At 44.0% G+C, this 19,205-nt stretch overlaps 1 protein-coding gene across 2 annotated transcripts in view; it reads right to left on the bottom strand.

Annotated features, from left to right (window-relative positions):
- Positions 1 to 314: 314 nt before the first annotated feature.
- Positions 315 to 19,205, bottom strand: part of Arhgef5 (Rho guanine nucleotide exchange factor 5) — a 25,199-nt gene continuing 6,308 nt past the window's right edge. Inside the window, 14 exon segments of one of the 2 annotated variants that reach the window (NM_001427415.1) lie at positions 315 to 2,078; positions 3,052 to 3,156; positions 5,334 to 5,404; positions 6,663 to 6,824; positions 7,374 to 7,531; positions 8,707 to 8,796; positions 9,196 to 9,270; positions 9,502 to 9,631; positions 9,932 to 10,084; positions 10,628 to 10,788; positions 13,760 to 14,013; positions 14,220 to 14,284; positions 14,814 to 14,871; positions 15,402 to 18,543. In NM_001427415.1, coding sequence (NP_001414344.1) covers positions 1,921 to 2,078; positions 3,052 to 3,156; positions 5,334 to 5,404; positions 6,663 to 6,824; positions 7,374 to 7,531; positions 8,707 to 8,796; positions 9,196 to 9,270; positions 9,502 to 9,631; positions 9,932 to 10,084; positions 10,628 to 10,788; positions 13,760 to 14,013; positions 14,220 to 14,284; positions 14,814 to 14,871; positions 15,402 to 18,531 — 4,770 coding nt within the window. In that variant the 5' untranslated portion in view covers positions 18,532 to 18,543 and the 3' untranslated portion in view covers positions 315 to 1,920. 2 annotated transcript variants of the gene reach the window in all.

Raw genomic sequence — 19,205 nt, 5'->3', positions numbered from 1 at the left:
GAGAGATTACCCATGTCTAGTTTCTCCCCCCTTTTTAAAAACAAATATCTAAGTTTCTCTCTTTTAAATTAAGGACCATCTGATATGCAGAAGCCAAATGTCTTTTGGTTTTCCAGATTAGATAAAAATAATCCAATGCATATATACATATACACACACACACACACACACACACACACACACACACACACACACACACATATATAATCTGAAACAATCAGACAATACAACAGCTGCTGGCACATCAATAATAAAGAATTGGGTTATTTTTACCTCTAAAGAAATACTAAAGAACTTGCCTGGAAATTGCAAGGTTGTATGTAACTCTCTACTTTAATGTTATTTACACAAATAGTTTGGAATGTATTTACCACAGGGACTAATGTGAATTTCATTAAATTACATATTAATATACATATACAAAATATGTCACAATATTAAAGTCAGTTGTGAACATATCAACTGGGCTTCCCTAAAACTATCCCTAGTGTAGATTTAGTCCTCATTCTGCCTCAAATAAAATATTTGTATATTTTAAAAAAGGCAAGCAAGCTTACTTGAATTTTAGAATGGGTTAAAAAAGCAGTGTGTTGTCAAGAGTTAGTATTAACATACACTTTTAACAAACTGTTAATAATTTGTTAATGAACACATTTTATTTACATTATGTTATTAACACATTTTGCTTCATTCTTACCCTTGTGCAAAGCCGCAATGCAGCTCTGCCCTGGAGTCCTCTTAATCATAAACTATAATAGAATGACCAAGGAAGGACTATAGGGATCCTGCTTAAAAGATGGGACAAAGGATGCCATGCGCTGTCAGGTGAGATGCTAGACAGGAAAAACAATGGTGGTGACATTCTTCAACCAACAAAGGCAATGTTAAAGGAGACAGAGAATGATTGTCTGCTTGGCTTGGACTTTGCAGTGTATTGATCGGGTGCTGTTTAGGGATATGGACTGACTGACTCGTGGCAGCATGGTAACTGGATGCTAGGACTCTTTCCACTGACTTTTACCAGAAGATTGAACACCTAGGCTGGCATCTTCATGGCAATTGAAGTCACAGCAGAAAGTCACAAATGGTTGGAATAACATTTGCCAAATCCACCCAAATTAACCTATCTGTGCCTATGGATGTGCTCAATTATTTGAACAGACTCTCACTACCCACTTGTGCCTTCTAATTCCTTCTACAAGCTCTGAAGCTACAAAGCAGAGTCAACTGGCTAAGCTCCAATGTCTTATTAGAAGAAGCTAGTAGGCGATATTATCTGTACATGTATGTTTTTTCATAACACTGCCATATAGGCTGGAGTTCTTATGAGACTCTGCATTGTAAACTTGGTTCAGTGAGTACTAAGTAATCTGAGAAGAAAACACTGAAAGAAGTGCCAAGTTTATTAGAGTGAGAGAATGCCACTCTCACATTGCCACCAAAAACCAAGAACTGCAAGGGCACATGCACTGAGGATAATCTCAGATTGGAAGATATTCTAGAGGCCACCAGGTTCACCTGATGTACCAATCCCCATTAAACACCTCCCTCCAGTGAGTGGGCTGAGGTCTATCTGGTAACATATACCCACAACCTTAGATCCAGCCAGCTCTGAATTTGCACTACAGTAGCAGATGATGTACAAGTACCATCTGGCAGCCGAAGTCCAGCACCTAGGCTCAGGCCCCACAGTCCCTTTTCCTATGAAGAAAGGTTCCCAGAATCCAGTGTGCAGTCACTCAACATTCCCTACCAAGCACAAAATATAAAGAAATACTGCAGCAAGGGACAGAGCTCATCCTTTGGCTTTCAGACAGCCAAGTTCCTGGTCCCCAGAAGGCTTCTGCAGTAGGTTTCTAGGCCTAGTCATCTCCAGGAATGCTTGTTCATGAGCTCAGAAGACTCCTCACCAAGGAACAGTTAGACTTGCTGTTCTACCAGCTGTAGTTTGGCAGTCTTTACTCGATGGGCTTCCTTGAGGTTCTGAACTCGGACCTCTGGATTTGAAATGAACTCTACCTGTTGGAGAGGAAACCAGCCTTGCTCCCCATCCGACAGTCTTACACCCTCCAGCCAGCCTGCAGCACACAGTGAGAGGAAAGAAGAGTTAGATGCTAAGGGTTCATGTCAACTTCTTGGACCTCCTTGACGAAAATTAATCTACATCCTGAGGACGAATGGACCACAATACTCCACCATGAAAAGCCCAGCCATGCATACAATGGAAATGGCTGCCTAGGCCTGCTGAAGTCTAGTCTTCTCTGCTATCAGTTCAATTTTCCCATCAAAGCATTTATTTATAACCTAATACCTTGGTTATTTGAAATCTGCTCTTACTTGGTGTGGTAGTTGGAATAAAAATGGCTCCCATAGGTCCATAGGAAGTGGCATTATTAGGAAGTGTGGCCTTGTTGGAAGAAGTGTGCTTTGAGGTCTTAGAAGCTCAAGCCAAGCCTCATAAGGCATTCACTTCTGCTGCCTGTGAATCAAGATGTAGAACTTTCAGCTCCTTCTCCAGCACGATGGCTGCCTATGTGCCACCATGTTTCCTGCCATGATGAAAATGGACTAAAATGCTGGAACTGTAAGCCAGCCCCAATTAAATGCTATCATTTATAAGAGTTTGGTTATGGTGTCTCTTCACAGCAATGAAACTTGGGGATAAAACTGCACCAAATACAATTAATAAAGTTACACTGAGGTCATCCTGGAGTCCATCAATCAGTCAGAATTGGTCTCTTTAAAGAAGGGGTAATTTAGATGCATACAGAAGGAAGAGAGCCAAAAGGATATGTATGCAGAGATTAGACTTATGCAGCCATTTTGAAGCCTGTGAGACTGGGACAAGGTAAAGACCCTTCCTAGAAGCTTCAGAAGAGCCAGTTGACACTTTGATTTGGGACTTCTCAACCCCACAACTTTGAGAGAATAAACTACTGTTGTTACTGGTCACTAAGGTTTCAGTACTCTGTTATGGCAGTCCTAGGAAGCTGGTGTATGTCTGTCCAGCCTCTGCTGGCCCACCTCAGGCTCAGGGATCTTCCCTCTTACCATCGCTGCTTTGCTGAGTCACCATCACCACATCCGCCTTCTCTAGTGCCAACTCATCATTCTCTCGGGGTTTGTAGGCACGGAGGCACTGAACTTGTGGGGAGTCTTCAGAAAAGGAGAGTGGAGGTTAGGAATCGTGAGGGAAGAATGGGAGAACTTGAGGTAGAGACAAGTATGGGATTATAGACAAAGGAAGCCACTGGCCCACACCTTTAACCCCAACACTTAGGAGGTAGATGCAGGGGAATCTTTGTGAGTTCTACACAAGCCTGCTCTACACAGCAAGGTTAGCCAAGGCCACACAGTGAGACCCTGTCTAAAAATAAAAATAAAACCAGAAACAGGACAATAAAACAAACAACAACAACAACAACCCACAAGATAAAAGCCAGAAAACAAACAACAACAACAAAGAGGCATTTGGGACGATCTTTATCTCCCTGGGATCAAACAAGTCAGTAAAAAACAGAAGGGTCTATATGGGATCTAATTTTACAAGTTCTACTTCTCTAGGGAAGATGCCTGGAAAACATCATATGATGATATTTAATTAATCATCATGACAAATACTTGACGTTAGGCTGAAGATCCATCTTCCTTCTGAGCTGTTCCCTGCCCCTTCTGTTTTCAATGGAGTTTGAATTCCTTAGAACTGACTGATGAAGGAGAACCAGGTATCACATATCTAACTGTTTTAAGCACATGTTTTACTTTGCTAGTGCAAAGCACAGATTGGGCTCCAAAGGAAGCAAGGGGTAGTATGTTCTGAGCCACATACAAGTGACTATGACCTAAAAGCATAGAATGACACATTCTTCTGTGGAAGAGGTTACTTCTATGGTCAGAGAACAAAAGGAAGGCATGAATTTGACAATACACTGGTGAGGTCCTATGGAAGACAGGTTATAGCAGAGAGGAAACATCTCTCCTATAGGTTGTAGACATTATCTTAACAGACTTAGCTTTAGGGCTTGTGAAGCTAATGGTCTGCTAAGTTTAACAATACAGCCACAAGTTTTACACAATAGTCACAAGTTCAATCAGGCCAGATAGTGGCTGGTAATAAAGGCTACGAATGGGACTAAAGACTACACATGGTAATTTTGGCTCTTGATCTGTGACATTGCATCTTCACAATCAGAAATTTCAAGTGCTCACCAGTATGTTCAGCATAGAACTCAGAACCGAATTCACAGCTTTTCCAACTATATATATATATGTATATATATATATATATATATATATATATGTATATATATATATATATATATTGAAGTCTATGAATCTTGCATAATTTTCTTCCTTGTACCAGATAAGGGATCCTATGCCTTTCAAAATAGCCTTCTACCATTAAACTTTCTGGATGACTTAGGTGCCCTTCCTCCCTTTTGACCTCAGTTTCCTCATCTGTAATTGATCAAGATGATCATTGATCAAAATGATTCACGAGGAAATTCTACATGTTTTCTTAAGAGCCAGGCAGCATTTCCATAGACTGTAATTAAGTTCAAGATTCAAAGTTCAGACAGAGTACACCTATTCTAGAAGCAATCTATCTTAGATGGATTTGTCTTTATACTTGACTTCTGTGCACTGGTTTTGCAGAAAATAAGAGGAATGAATGTTACATTATTGGCAGTGCAGTTCTTTTTCTAAAGTTCATCTTCCATCCACAGAAGTAAAATGCTATAAAGTGAAGTAGTTCCTTGTTACCCTTTTTACCCACCACAAACAAAGCTGACTAAGGAATTGCACAGCACAAAAACAGCATGGGGTCTCCTAAATCCCTTTCCAAAGTTCATTACACTCTTCTTTTTTCCCTCAAAAGCCCAGTGCTCCTTTGATGCTCTCTGGGCTCTGGCTACCCCTGTGTGCTCTGGGTAGGCAGACTTAGCTATCTGGCAGTACTCAGACCAAATGTGTGCAGCTCTTCTGTTGTCTCCACAACGGCTACAGTGCCTCCCCTCGTTTCCCTCTTACATCTTCAATTGGTAAAATTAAGTCAAACTCACAGCAGATAAGACTTAAAGGAATATATATTTTACAAAGAACAAACATTTGCCTAAGGCAGTGAATGCTCAAGAAAAGGTACTGCCATGGTGAATGACAGTTGTTAAGCAGATGTATCACGAGTATTTAAGCTTCTACCTCCAGCAATCTACCATGAAATTCTAAAGAAGAGCAATAAATAGAAGCCTTTTGGAGTTACCACCCAGCACACTACCCTTCATCCAAAGGAGACCACAAATAGACACTATCTTCTCTGTTATATCCTTACTCACCGTAACACTCAAGTAGGTCCAACTCCTCTCTGGGCATGGCCAAGGCTGAGATCCACCGAAGCTTTTCACTTCTGAAATAACAAAGGCAAGCCTTAGCCTCAGTTACAGTCTAGGCGCACATAGGCTGAGGGCCAATGGTAGGGAAGGCAGGTGGCTACAGGAAGGACTTGTCTATTTTAATGACTCAAAGGCAATGGGATCCAGCCTGGTTGGAAACACAGGGTGATCTTGCTCTATGTCAGCGTATCATGCTTACTCTTCCTTTCTCCCTCCAGGCATATCTTCGAGAGTCATAAGGTGAACTGTCAGTCACACACATGAACATTTTCCAGTCTGGAAATCGTACAAAACAAATGACTCATCTGTTTAGACATGACCACTTCGCATGGCTCTTGATTGTCACTTACCTCCCTTCAATCAAATATCTAAGCTGAAAATTACTATTTGATACTAATTAAGCCCAGTCATTGTTGTATAATGTAATCTTAGCCTATATGATCCTCTGCTTCCCTGTGTACCTAGGTTATCGAGAACGACACTTTCACTTTTCCAAAAGGATGCTACCCAAATTTCTACAAAAGAATACAAATCGACTTCTGGTTATTTATCTTGGGTAAAATCCAGACTGCAAACCCATGCACACTACCATTTCTGTTCCATGAGTAGAAATAGAAACTTTTGATCCCACTTGAAATGTCTTCCAAGGGATCAATCGGAAAAGCATCCATAGCACATGTAACCTTAAGCCACGGATGTGTTTAATAATCTTACAGAGAAGCTCTTCCCGTGTCTCTTATAGTACCAGGAAAGCTACGGGGTGTTCTTTGGTTTGCTATATAGTGTGCCACATTTTATAGATATCATTTCTACTCTCAAAATTTGTATGCATATGTGAATGTATTCATTTGTTATCATCATCAGAAAGATTACACCCCATATTTCTTAACACTGTAGAGGATGAAGCTAGGAGATTGAGGGAAAGCAGACAGCATACAAGGTGGTTTTTATTCACATAAGTGCCCATCAGTCTTGGTGCTAGTTTGCACTGGTGAGCTGATCACTCACAAGTCCAATTCTCGGCTCATTCCATGCCAGCTCGGCTCCCTTACATCTCATAGACCCCGTGCTTTTTAATACAGGCTGGAAAGCAGATGTTCAGCTGTGGTGGCAACTTCTCATCTTCACCCCACACTGGATCTTGGACAAGTTATCACTTAACTCTAGGGCCTTGGGTTTCTATGAATAACCCCAGAAGTGCTGAGTCATGGTCTGAATGTGTTACTGTCCAGGGACACCCACTCCCAACTCCCGTGCCCAGCCCCGTCTCACTGAGTCTCAGTGCGGAAGAGGAATTCAGCTTGGGTGCCCTGTGCGTTGTGCAGGAGAAAGAGACGGAAGAGGTTTTTGTGAGCTCCGTGCAGCTTCATTTCACACTTCTCCCCTCGAATGGAGGAGAACGGAGCATGGTCAAATACCAGGAACCGGCTGCCCCTGCAAGACAGAAATCTTTTAAGTCTGAGTCTATAGTTTTGGTACTTCATCCACCCTCAACCTCTAGTCTTAGATTCAAACTCCCTGCCCTTAGCTTCTACAGACTGTATTCATATAAAAGCCCTTTGAAGGTTTCAACTTGCTCTGAATATAATAGTGTCTCAAACATTTACTGCAGCAGTGATATTTACTACTTTAAGGAGTTGAAAAGATAAGAACCAATATTAACTTTATAAGGTCCTAATGACCAGGGTTTCAGCTCTGAAATTAGCCAAGTAGTTGTATTGATTATTACGCTGGGCACAACCCAAAGAAGCCACAAAGAAACTTATTTAAAAAGATGACATTTCTTTGCTGTAGTTTGCTCATGTTTATAACATAGGACAGGTTTGGTAACACTATTCCCACTTCTGTTCCATAAACTAACTCATGACTCAGACTCTGAGTTGTCTAACTGAAAAGGGGTTCATTGGCAGCAGGTCATCTGATGTCCCTCTGGTCCTATCCCAATTCTTTCAAATGCCCTGGCCTCCCATTCCAGCCACTGACTCTCGGGGCCGAGACAGCAACAGACAGTCGTTGAAGAGATGTAGGTGGACTGGACGAGTGGTCAGTTTCCTCTTCAGCCCTGGGGAGACACTGAACTCCAGGGCCGTCAGCTCCCCACTCTTCACCAGCCATCGAGATTGTGAAATAAGTGGGAAAATCTATGGAGCAGGAAGAGAGAAGGGGCAGGTCATGAGCTTCCTGTCAGTCCTGCCCAACCTCCCAATCACCAATTCCAAGTGCTCCCTCTTGCTCTAAAGCAATGGTTTTCAACGTTCCCAACGCTGCAACCCTTTAATACCCTTTAATAGGTTGTACTGACTCCCCAGCCATAAAATTACTTTGTTGCTATTCATAACTGTAATTTTACTGTTATGAATCAGAATGTAAACATCTGATATATAGGCTATCTTATATAAAACCTCCTAAGGGGGTTATGACCCCCAGGTTGAGAACCACTGCAAACCAAGCCATCCAGATTGTTTCTCTTGGAATACCCTAAGTACACTGTACTTGTGTGGATCCATGCTCAAAAGAAGGTGACTCTGATCTAACAAGAGATGATGTGGGAGCAGAACTCGGTGAGCCCAAGCAGACCATGTCAATGTACATGGCCACAAAACGGCATGATGAAAGCCAAAGGATCAGGGGCAGTTATATTATCTTCTCTTTCCTTAGTGATGGTCAGAGCCAAGACAGCCAGAGTCAGAGTCAGGCTGGAATTGAGAATAAGGAGATTAAGGTGGGGTCTTCCTGGAGCTGGGGACTGGCAAAGAGCTTCTATAAAACTTAAAGAAGGATTTCTGTTCGCTTTTGGGGAAGTAATGATGTTATGTGTAATGCATTGCAATTTCAATGTTGAAAATCAATTTCCCATTTGTTTGGATAAGAGATTTTGTGGTTTTTGGCATGTTGCTCTGCCTAGGACGAAGGTGATCTGATAAAATAAGTGAGTCAAGCATTCTTCACTACTAAATTTTTATGTATCCTTACTCTGGGAAATTGCTTCTATCCATTTGTTGGGTGCTCCTCCTCCTCCAGTAACTATTGCCCCTCCCTCTTTTCTGATTATCCTGACCATTTCCTTATGCACATACACACAGATATAGCTGTAGATCTGCATGCTCTACTTTCCCACCAATATATAATAAAATCCACACATAATTCTATGCCTCCACCTATCAACACGTCTCGTAGAATGAAATGATCATTTGCACAGTCCAGGAAATGGACAGGAGAGGTAGAAGCACTGAAGGCTGGATGACTGTGTTAGAGGATGGCCTATAGGATATGCTAAAGAGATGCATAGGCAGGGAGGTGTGCAGGGACAGCTCACTTTGCACTCAAACTCAATCTTCTGGCTCAGGTAGATGAGCTCCTCTGTCCGCCGCATTCTCTGCACATTGCTGTTGCAGTCTCGAATTAGCTGTGAACGGAGCAGAGTAAAGGAAGGGGAAGATCATGTGTTACATACAGTCTTGCCTTTAAGCCCCCTGAAGGTGAATCGACCTGGAAGGATGCCTGAAAAGCTGTCTTTTCTACCAGGCTGGAACTGTGTAAAGCAACATCAGAGTCATAGGCTAGGATGATGGAAGTCATTACATGACCTGAGAGACCAAGCTGGGATGAGGGACTGTGGTACCAGGAACATAGTTGCTAGATATGGAATGTGTAGAAATAAGTTTGGTAGATGTCAGAAACTCTCCCCTTAGTATGGTCCTGTCTCCCTTGCTCTTTTCAGGCATGAGTATTAGGGGAAGAAGGAAGACTTATCCCTAAATGGTAATATATCCCTTATAGATTATTGGATATGATGGCTGCCTACCTTCTCTAGGGCATGGTGTGCCTTTGTGGCCTCTGCCTCTTCTGAGGAGCCAGGCTGGGTTCTCTTCAGAATGTTCTGTGGAATAAATAGTGGTCAAGAGCCAGATAGGAGGAAGGACAAGGCAGGGACATAGTTCCAAATGCAACAATTTCTGGAGAAAGAAAGATGTGGACACCTGGGAAACTGTTCACATCCTCCATATGATGTGGAAACTTCATAGATGGATGGATGGATGACCTTTGCCTCCAAACTTTCCAAGATCATGTGTTTGAGCTAAGGGGACTGATCCAAAGAAGTATGTCATACCTGGAGCAGCAGCTTGAGACGTGTGATGCGTTGGAAGGGCAGTATCAGAAAGGACTTGAGAGACAGGCGTTGGCAGACAGGGTCACTCTCCAGCTTCTCTAAGACCTCTCGGAAACTGCTGTTGCTATTCCTGTATGAATAGCAAGCCTCAGGTGAGGAGAGGGGTTGGGGTGGAGGGGCGGGGGAGAGAGAGAGAGAGAGAGAGAGAGAGAGAGAGAGAGAGAGAGAGAGAGAGAGTGTGAGAGTCAGTGTGTTGGGTGCACAGGGTGCAGACATGAGTGCAGAGAGGATCTGATATGGAGAATGGGCTGAGACTTCAGATGACATAGTGGGCACAAGAACATATACTCATGGGAGAAGGCTCTGGGCTGGAGATTGAGTCAAGGTCACTGCAAAGTCCACTAAGGGAATGGAGAGGGATTGTTCTTACATTAGACTTTGGAAGGTGCGTTCCTGATAGGTCTGGTTGGTGACATAAGGCAGGTAGACTCTGTGGAAGTCTGGAGCATGATCCAAGACAACATCACACACTTGGAAGGAGAAGATGTTGTTCTCGAAGTTTTCTTCTAGGTCTGAAAGGAACCTGCGTAGTATTTAAACAGTCATGAGCTACTGGGTCCTCAGCCAGCATGTGTCTCAGCCCTGTATATTCTGAGCATGCAGCGAATCCATGAATCACTAACTTCTCCTGACTCTCCTTAGCTCTGTGCCGTTACCATGCAGTACCATGCTCTCCAGAGTTGTTACTAGTTTATTTCTGATGGAACTTAAATAGAATTCTACTATTCTATTTTTTTCTTCTTTATTCTATTCTGGTTTGCCAATCTTTCAGTGATTCTTATAGGTTGTGTCCACTGCAATAGACACCCAGAATGTAGGCAAAATCTCAAGCCAGGAAGCACTTCTCATTCGTCTATATTAATAGACCTGTGAACTTGCATACTCTGTCCTCTTAGTTCCTCTTATTCCCCTTCTTACCCCTGAAGGAATCATGGAGGGAGCCCAGGCCCCACTTTTATCCAGAGACTCTGACAAAGTGAAGGTTTCTACATGGGACAAAAGTAGCTGAAACCTCAATGGCTAAGAATAGCAAGGTTGATAGATTGGAGTTTGGAAGAAGTCTCACGTGGTGCTGACATCTCGTACATCCTGCAAACGAGAGAAGAGCCATTGATGATCCTGGTTGGACAGGGTGGCCCGCAGCTGGGTTGAGTGTTGGAAATGGTCTACTGCTATGTTTAGACTGCGCAGGTAAGATGCCTCGGACACAATCAGCTCAAACTTGGCCTAGACAATTGGAAAAGAGGAAGATTAAGGAATACTTTTATGAAGTGTCTGGTAGATGGAAGTTGCTGAACAATGTTTTAGGGTTGAGCACTGAATTAGCTACATCTTTTGATCACTCACAGTAATAAAACTTAGTCTGGGAGGGGTACAAGGAGTATTTGAATATGACAGAGTCAATCAGGGGCTGAATAACATGAACAGAGCCTTTATGTTTTCAAGAAACTTAAAGATACATTCATACCCATACATAAATAACTCTATGATATCACAGGTATATTAATATACCATATGATAGTAACAATTTTACCAACAAAGAGACTCATAATAAGTAGCTAATATTTCAAACACAATGAAGTTTACTTTTAGAAAAGTAACAAATAAGTTGAGCATTTCTAGAACTTTTATTTAAAAAAGAAAAAGAAAAGAAAAAATAAAAATGAAGCTGGGGGTTGGGGGGTAGAGTGAGGGGGAGGAGTAGGAACGAGGCATGAGGCCTGGTGGACCATGTAAACAATGCAGCACGTAAGCTTAACGAGATGTGAAAAGGTAGAATCGTTCATCTAGCTGAGTCACTTTTTGGGTTTGTTTTGTTTTGTTTTGTTTTTGAATGAGAACACCTTTTAGCAACCTGTGGAAAAGTCCAGAATAGGTAAGCGCCATGCTGGGAAGTGGGGTAACATGTCTCGATGGGAGACGAAGGCCTGTCACTCATATGCCTGTGGAGAAGTGGGTTTCTCGAGTCATCAAACAGGACTTGGAAGATGCTGCTTATTTGCTAGAAGTGGGGCGTAAAGAGAAGGAGCAGAGGCCAACACCCTACTTTTGATTAGGCAATGGGTTGGGTTAGATGATGGAATCATGGACTAAGCCAGAGAGCTCTGAGTCAGGGACAGAGGAAGGTGACAAGCTCAATTTGATGTCTGAGGAGAGATGGGAATAAAAAGAAACGGGATATGTCAAAGAGGATGCTACAGTTGTGGTTTAGAAGGGAGTCAGCACTTAAGAATGTGCACGGAGGCTCCAGCAGGGGGCGCAGTGACTCACAGACGTGACCAGTGGACCTCTTTTCCTTCTCAGCATGGTCACTCAGGCCACTCAGAGAAAAGTAAAATAGGCGTCCCTTGCTGGTCGATGAAATAGCCAGCTATACAGCTTGACTTTCTTTTTTTAATTTTACTTTTCTTGAATATTTTATGTATTTACATTTCAAATGTTATCCCCTCCCCCTCCCATACCCCTCTTCCTGCTTCTCTAAGGATGCTCCCACTCCCACCCACCCACCCAACCTCAATGCCTGGCACTACCCTACATTGGGGAAACGAAACTTCACAGGACCAAGGGCTTTTCCTCACATTGATGGTGGACAGTGCCATCCTCTGCTGCATAGGCGGCTGGAGCCATGGGTCCCTCCATGTGTACTCATTGGTTGGTGGTTTAGTCCCTGAGAACTCTGATGGGGTCTGGTTGGTTGATGTTGTTCTTCCTATGGTGTTGCAAACTCCTTCAGCTCCTTCAGTCCTTTCTCTAACTCCTCCATTGGGGTCCCCTTGTTCAGTCCAACAGCTGAACTTTCTATACAACCCTAAACCATGCTACTGCAGGCTTATTCACAACGTAACCATCAAACACCACATGGCTTAAAGTAGCCCATTTAACCTTCTGAAACTTGGGATCTCTGTGTTGTTGTTTTGTCTTTTTATATAGATAGGGTGACTACCCCACCACCACAAACACACTTCAGAAAACACGATTTTCAAAAGGAATAGAGTCTGTGAAGGAACTCTGTAGATTCCCAAGATGCTATTTTATTAACTTAATATGTATGTATGAGGTGGTAAGACAGAGGTCTCTCTTCTTGCAAAGTCAAGAGGGATCGGGGCTAGAATCAGGGTCCTTGTGACTTCCTAGCTCGATGAAGACTCAGAGATCTCATTTCATCTTTCCATTATTTGATCAATAAATATAGGACAGGTTAGTGATTTTCTAAACAGCTGTATTTTAAAACTTGTAGTGAAATTATAGCTTATCCAAGATTATCTCACTAGTTGAAGCTAGGCCTACATCGTTTAAATTCAAATAGTCAATATTTTCCGACTGACTGTTCTGAAGTAAACATTTATCTTTCTTTTTTTTTTTTTTTTTTTTTTTTTTTGTTTTGTTTTTCTTCCGGAGCTGGGGACCGAACCCAGGGCCTTTTCGCTTGCTTGGCAAGCGCTCTACCACTGAGCTAAATCCCCAACCCCAACATTTATCTTTCTTGTTCTCCTAGTAACTCTTTGTATCTGTCTTACAAATGGCTTGGAGACAGCAAGTGATTTGGCCAAAGTCAAACAACACATATTAACAAAGGCATCATGTCTCCATCATTGTTATAGAACCCAATTACTTAGATATTACTCTATCCCACTGTGCCCTCTTTTCTCCTGGGATGAAAAGTTCTACCTCTTCCTTCAGACAAATATGAAGGCAGAATCTGCCCATGAAAAACTTACTAATGGTCACTGCTTAGAACCAGAGAAGCAGTGTCTCCTGAAATCTTAATCCTGGGGATGACCAAGCAGGGATAAAGCCTAAGTGAGATCCAAGAACCAAAGGACAACTTCCAGTTTGTCCTCTTCAAAGGAGCCAGCACAAATGAACATGTGGCTTGTCTGAAACATTGTAGATGTGGAAAGGAGATTATCAGCAATGAAGTTACTCTCACACCCCTCTCAACAGGCATGGTCACTCTGTATGAGTCCAAGCCAGGACAGGAAAGAGTAGATGGCACATGCACGAGCAGGGGAAGAAGGACTATGCTGAAATTCTAGGGCACTACACTTCTTCAGCATGGCAGTGAGCAGTCACTGTGTAAACAGGTGAGTGTGGGGTGGGGACAGCCTGTTCATGGTGGCAGAGGTGAGGAGGAGATAAAACATAAGCGAATATGACTTTGTTTCCCCAACTTTCCCTTGCGCATCCCTGGTGGTACCTCTTGCAGTTTTTGATCTTCGTGGGTCATGGAGAGCAGCACTGTGCTATTGCGCACCACAGGGATTTCCTGCCAGAGGGAGCCACTGGAGGCCATGGAGAGGCGCTGTAGGTAGGAGTCTGAAGAGACCAGTGCCTTTCGCCGATATCGTGGGGAAGAGATCCCAGGTGGCTCGGCCAGGCTGTCTAGCCGCTGCTGGCTCTGAATCTCCTTGTTGAGAACAACATCACTATACTCCTGATAAAGCAGCTGAGCTATGGGTGAAGATGAATAAGAAAAGGAGAAAATCCTAAGAAAACGAAGTGAGTAGAAGCTCACTGCCAGACACTGCCATCTATGGCTGACCTCTAGCAACCCTTTTCTCTGTATACCACCATTCAATTGCTGGCAGTCGTGAGGCCCTGACCCATTTTAGGCAGAAAGCACACACTAGTCTATAGATCTGTTTTAAAGTACTCACAGGAGTTGATGAGCTTGGAGCAACGTCTTGAAAAACCTCCCATCCCCTCCTTTGGTTTCTTCTCCCTGTGGAATAGGCAGGCTTTGAGATATTTACTGACTGTGAGACAGCAGACCCCCAAGTGACTTTAGATTAAAAACTCTAACCTTCCATACACGTGCTGAAGGAAAGCTACTTCAGTCTGTCCCCATCACTGGTCCTTCCATTCAACCCTTCTCCCTTATCCCACAGTCCATGAGAGACCCTGAGGACTTGGCGAGAACTTAGAAATGCAGTAGGGTATCTCAAACAGTAACTCTACTTTGTAACTCAGGGGTCATTTGGATAGTATGTGAAGGAGACTGATGGATAACCATATGCCTTAGGAAGACAACAGGTAACTCATCAGACACAGCAGGCAGAACTGGGCAGGTACAAACGCCTTCCTTCCCTGCAATCCTGATGCCTCTTTCCTCCTCTCCTTACCTTCTGGACATAGAAGCACCAACAATTCTGGGTCCCAGAATCTTTGTCCACAGAATTCTTAGTAAGGAAATCTTAGTGTCATAAATGAAGACAGTACAGTTGAGTTAGCGAGAAGACAGGGCAACTCACCGGAAAACAACAGAATCTGAAGAGCCAGGAAGTCTCCCCGCAGCTGGATTTCGTAAATCTGAAAGGTGAAATGGGCAGCACAACAGGGACATTTAGAGTAGGTGAAAGGATGAACAGGAGACACAGCTAAGCAAAGGAAAGAGAGTTCTACTGGAATCTGAAAGAGAAGACAATACCAAAGATATTCTAAAGCCCAGTACCCAGTACCCATGCGTCACTGGTCCTCATGTCGGGATAGGAATTCCAGAAGATATATTAGCTATGCTCCCCAGTCTTCATGCAAGATAGGAAAAGCACAAAGAAAGGGCACTTTAAGATTTTCAAAGGGGAGAACGTGATGGTATAGCAATGGAGGGAGTCTAGCAACTTCAGGAAGAGGTGGACTTCAGGGGAAATAGGAGACGGAAAAGTAAAAAATGAGGGGGAACATTCTAATGGGATCATAGTGGGTCGTGAGTTTCTGAGTTGACTATGTGATGCAGGGGAATGACGCTGCAGAGAGAGCAGTAGAGATCCCTCAGATGGAAGATTTAGAATAAAAAGCTTTGTATAACATTAATGGTTCTGTTGTCTCTGCTCCTGACTTACCTGAAGAGCTCTCAGGCAAAATTGAAGGTCTACGAAGGCCCTGCCGGTTCCAGCCCTTTTGCTTGTTGGGTGCCTGGCCCAGGACAACCTGTTCACTGCTACTCTCTGATGTCCTTGCTGTATCCCGTCTGTGAGGCCAGCTGGATGCCTTTTCCAGTTGGTAGTGGATAGGTTTTTCTGACTTCTTTCTTGATCCTAAAGCTGATCTCCTTGTATTATTAAATTCCTCCTGAAGGGCTGGCCTTCTAAATGATCCTCTCACTGGAGGTGCAGACTCTTCAGTGAGCCCTGACTCATCCTTACTGGTGGGTATCTGAAGCTCTGGGCTCCAAGGAGTAGTAGGGGAAGAGGGACTTAGAAGGTTTGTCATGTTGCTGAAAGCCAGACCAGGGGACACTTCACTATTACACCTACTGGTGGGAGGCAAAGATTCTGTTGATCTGCCTGTGGCTGGGGGCCAGGAGGTCCGTCCAACAGAGAGAGTAGAAACTGTCCAATCTTGACCAGTAGTTCTTGGGTTGGCTTGACCCATTGAATGCATAACTCCTACCTGGACACTCCTGCTTCTTTCCCTGGACTTTGGGGGTAATGGGGGTGGTTCAGAGGAAGGATCTGTGATAGGGACTGGGGGTAGAGGCCTGTATATCCTTGAGATATTAGAGGAAGAGATGGATGAATGGCAGGGCTCAGGCATATCAGGAGTTGGGGGTAATGGTTTGTTGTATCTCAGCCTGGAGGGGATGGAGGTCTGAGTATGGTGGGAGCCTTCTGGGGTGGATGGCAGAGGGCGGTGCTGCCTTGCAACAACAGAGTCAGGAACTAGGGAAAATGAGCCTTTAGGAGACCTATGGAGCCCTGAACTTAGGGTCAATGGAGGAGGATGACTATGCCGCTTCAGTGTGGCAGCTACTGCATGAAAAAGGCCATCTCTTTCCACTATGTGACTGTAGCTATGTCTCTTCTCTGGGGGAGGAGGGGGCAAAGCTTCATGTATCATATCCATGGAAACAGTGGGTGGAGAAGAAACATTCACAGGAGAGCCTATGGCAAAGGCTGAGTTCTGTGGGGAGCCCCATGGTTGACTACCATGAGGATTGCTGGAACTCTCTGGATTTGACGTGAATTCTTCAGAGTCCTGTTTCAAAGCAAATAAAGCAGCAGAGGATTCTGAAAAGACGACACCATCCCTACTTCTTCTGTTTCTTCTTGGGATCAGAGAGCCATAGATGGCTGTTTTGGGGGGCCTCTGAGGTAATTCCAAATGAGAGAAAGAGAGTGACATTCCCATAGAGTCTGGAGTCTGCTCTGTCCTGTGAGAGCCTGGGAAGGAGTTGCTTCTTAGATGTTGGGTGACTCCAGTGTAGCTGGTAAGAGGGCTGTGAGGGTTGGCTGTGTCAGAGGTGGCACATGGGTCCCTGGTGGATTTTGCAGGTAGTGGAGGAGTCTCACATGGCCCATAATGAGGTGAAATGTCAGCTGAGATAGAAGCTGCTGGGGTCTCCTTCTCAGGAAGGATAACTGAAGAGCTAACAAGTGAAAAGGTGGCAGTGGTGGGGAAAACGTTGGGAGGAGTGAAAGGAGGTAAATCTGGTGTCCCCGAAGGGGCCACGGATATACTAGCAGACACATTCTCAGTCCCCTGATTGGATATTGTCCCCTTCCTTAGCTTGAATTCTTCTTGCTGGCTGTCGTGAGTCCTATTATCAAGGGCTTCTTCAGTAGCAAAAGAGGCAGGTGGAGAAATGTGCTGGTGAGACCATTCTGTTGGCTCTGGTGCAGGAGTTGGAGCTTGGGTGGTCAGTTCCTCAGGCACAGGCTCCCTCTGAATCTGTGACATATCATCCACAGAGGAAGGAATAGCTGGGAATAATGTACCTGGGGAGAGGACCCCAGGAGCTATGGAAGTCATTGGAAGACAAGGCTTGTTGTCCTCTCCTGTTCTGCTCCTTTCCTCTGCTGCCTGCCCACCGCTGTCCCAGGTCCCTTGCTCCCTGTCACCTGAGTCTACAACCTCCTTCTGGTCCCCTACATGCATCGCTTGTCCTGCTTGATCATGATCTTCCTGCCGTCTCCTTACATTCTCTGATATCTCTTCTAACATTTGATTCTCTGCACACTGAGTGCCTACCCTCCTCTCTTCCACCTCCCTTAATTCCTGGTCCTGTCCCTCCTCTTTTGAATCTCTCTGACCACAAACCCTCCTTTCCCTTTCCTCTAGGCTCCTCTCATTGTAATTCAGACCTTCTAATTCCCCACTGAGCCCCTCACTTTCCCATTGTCCTCCAAGTAGCATATAGCTTTGGATCTGTTCCTGCTTTTGTTCTTCCTTGTTGTCATTAAAGTCCTCTTCCACCTCTTTCTGTTCTCCCAGGAGCCCACCAAAACAAATGTCTTCCCTCAGAGTTCCTTCCTCTTGAATTTCTACTTCCTGTCCTTCCTGCTCCTCTAGTCCCTGGGCTTCCTGAGGTTGGAGGAGGCCCTGTTGCCCTCGATTTTCTTGTGTGGCCTCCAACTGCAGCTGTTTCCCCTGTCTAAGCAATTCCCTTCCACTGCCCTCAGTCTGGTCAGTCTCACCAGGGTGAATTTTGGAGGGAGGCCAAAATCCAGGGGTTGAGGTGTCTGGAGAGCTTTCTTCTTCTTCTTTCTCTTTGCTAACTGCTAAAGTCAAAGACATAAGTTCTGGCTGCAATTCAGCCTCCACTCTGCTGTCTAGTTTGCTGGGTATGTCTAGCCATTCTTCCTGGACAGCACAGCCCAGGAGCTCAGGGGCGGCTACTGTTGTTGACAATCTGTCTTGAAGGCTCTGGGTCACAGCTTCCTGCTGGTCTGCAGTGTCACGGGCCTCAGCCAAAAGTATTTCCTGGCTTGTCGCCATAGCTGAAGAATCTTTCTTGAAGAAAATTGCCACACTATTAGGTGTATGGTCACTCACGTCCCTTAACACTTTTGACTGGTCCATCAAGGATCTGTGTCCATCAGTCCACTTATAGGATGGGTCTTGGCCTTCTTGAGCTTCAGGATCCAAGGCAGGGATCTGACTGCTCCTCATGATACCTTCAGGGATAGCTCCAAGTTCTTCTATGTCAGGGACAGGTGTGCATGCTCCATGTTCAGGCTCCTCAGCCTCCATCAGGGCTGAATCCTGAAAGATACAAAATAAAAGTTTCTAATGCCTCTTCTGTGTCTGTGTACACAGGGAAAGATCAAAAATAAGATGATTGGGAACCTGCTTTGGTTCCATTTAGGATCATTCTAGGCAAGCATACAGTGATACAAGTGCTGGCCTTTGTTTATGTCTTGTTTAACTTTACTTATTTTTAAATTAATCTGAGCTATATAAATTTTTGAATTTATTTTAATGTATACATATCTATATGTGCATGCAGTGTCCACAGAATTCAGAAGAGGGCAACCAATCCCCTGAAATTGGAGCTATATAATGGTAAGCCATTGATATGGGTGCTAACAACTGAACACTGCTCCTCTGAAAGAGAGACAAGTGTTCTTAACTTCTAAGTCATCTCTGCAATCACTAGGGATTTATTTAGAGGGACTGAGACAATGGTTCAGTTGGTAAGTATAATGACGATTTACCAAGAGAAAAAGAAGGATAGTTTGGTTGGTCTGATGTACAGACATAAGAACCCAGCATGCCTATAAAAATTCCAGGAGTAATCTTGTGTGTCTATAAACCAAACATGTGTGGGTGTGGTCAGGTACTGATGGATCTCCAGAGCTTCCTGGTCAGCCAGTCTAGTCAATCAATGAGTCCTAGGTCAGTTAGAACTTGTCTCAAAAAATAAA

This window comes from Rattus norvegicus, chromosome 4 (genome assembly GCF_021556685.1).
Source record: "Rattus norvegicus strain SHRSP/BbbUtx chromosome 4, alternate assembly SHRSP_T2T, whole genome shotgun sequence".
Lineage (NCBI taxonomy): Eukaryota > Metazoa > Chordata > Mammalia > Rodentia > Muridae > Rattus > Rattus norvegicus.
The sequence above is the reverse complement of the archived record's forward strand: the minus strand, read 5'-3'. Positions and strand labels throughout refer to the sequence as shown.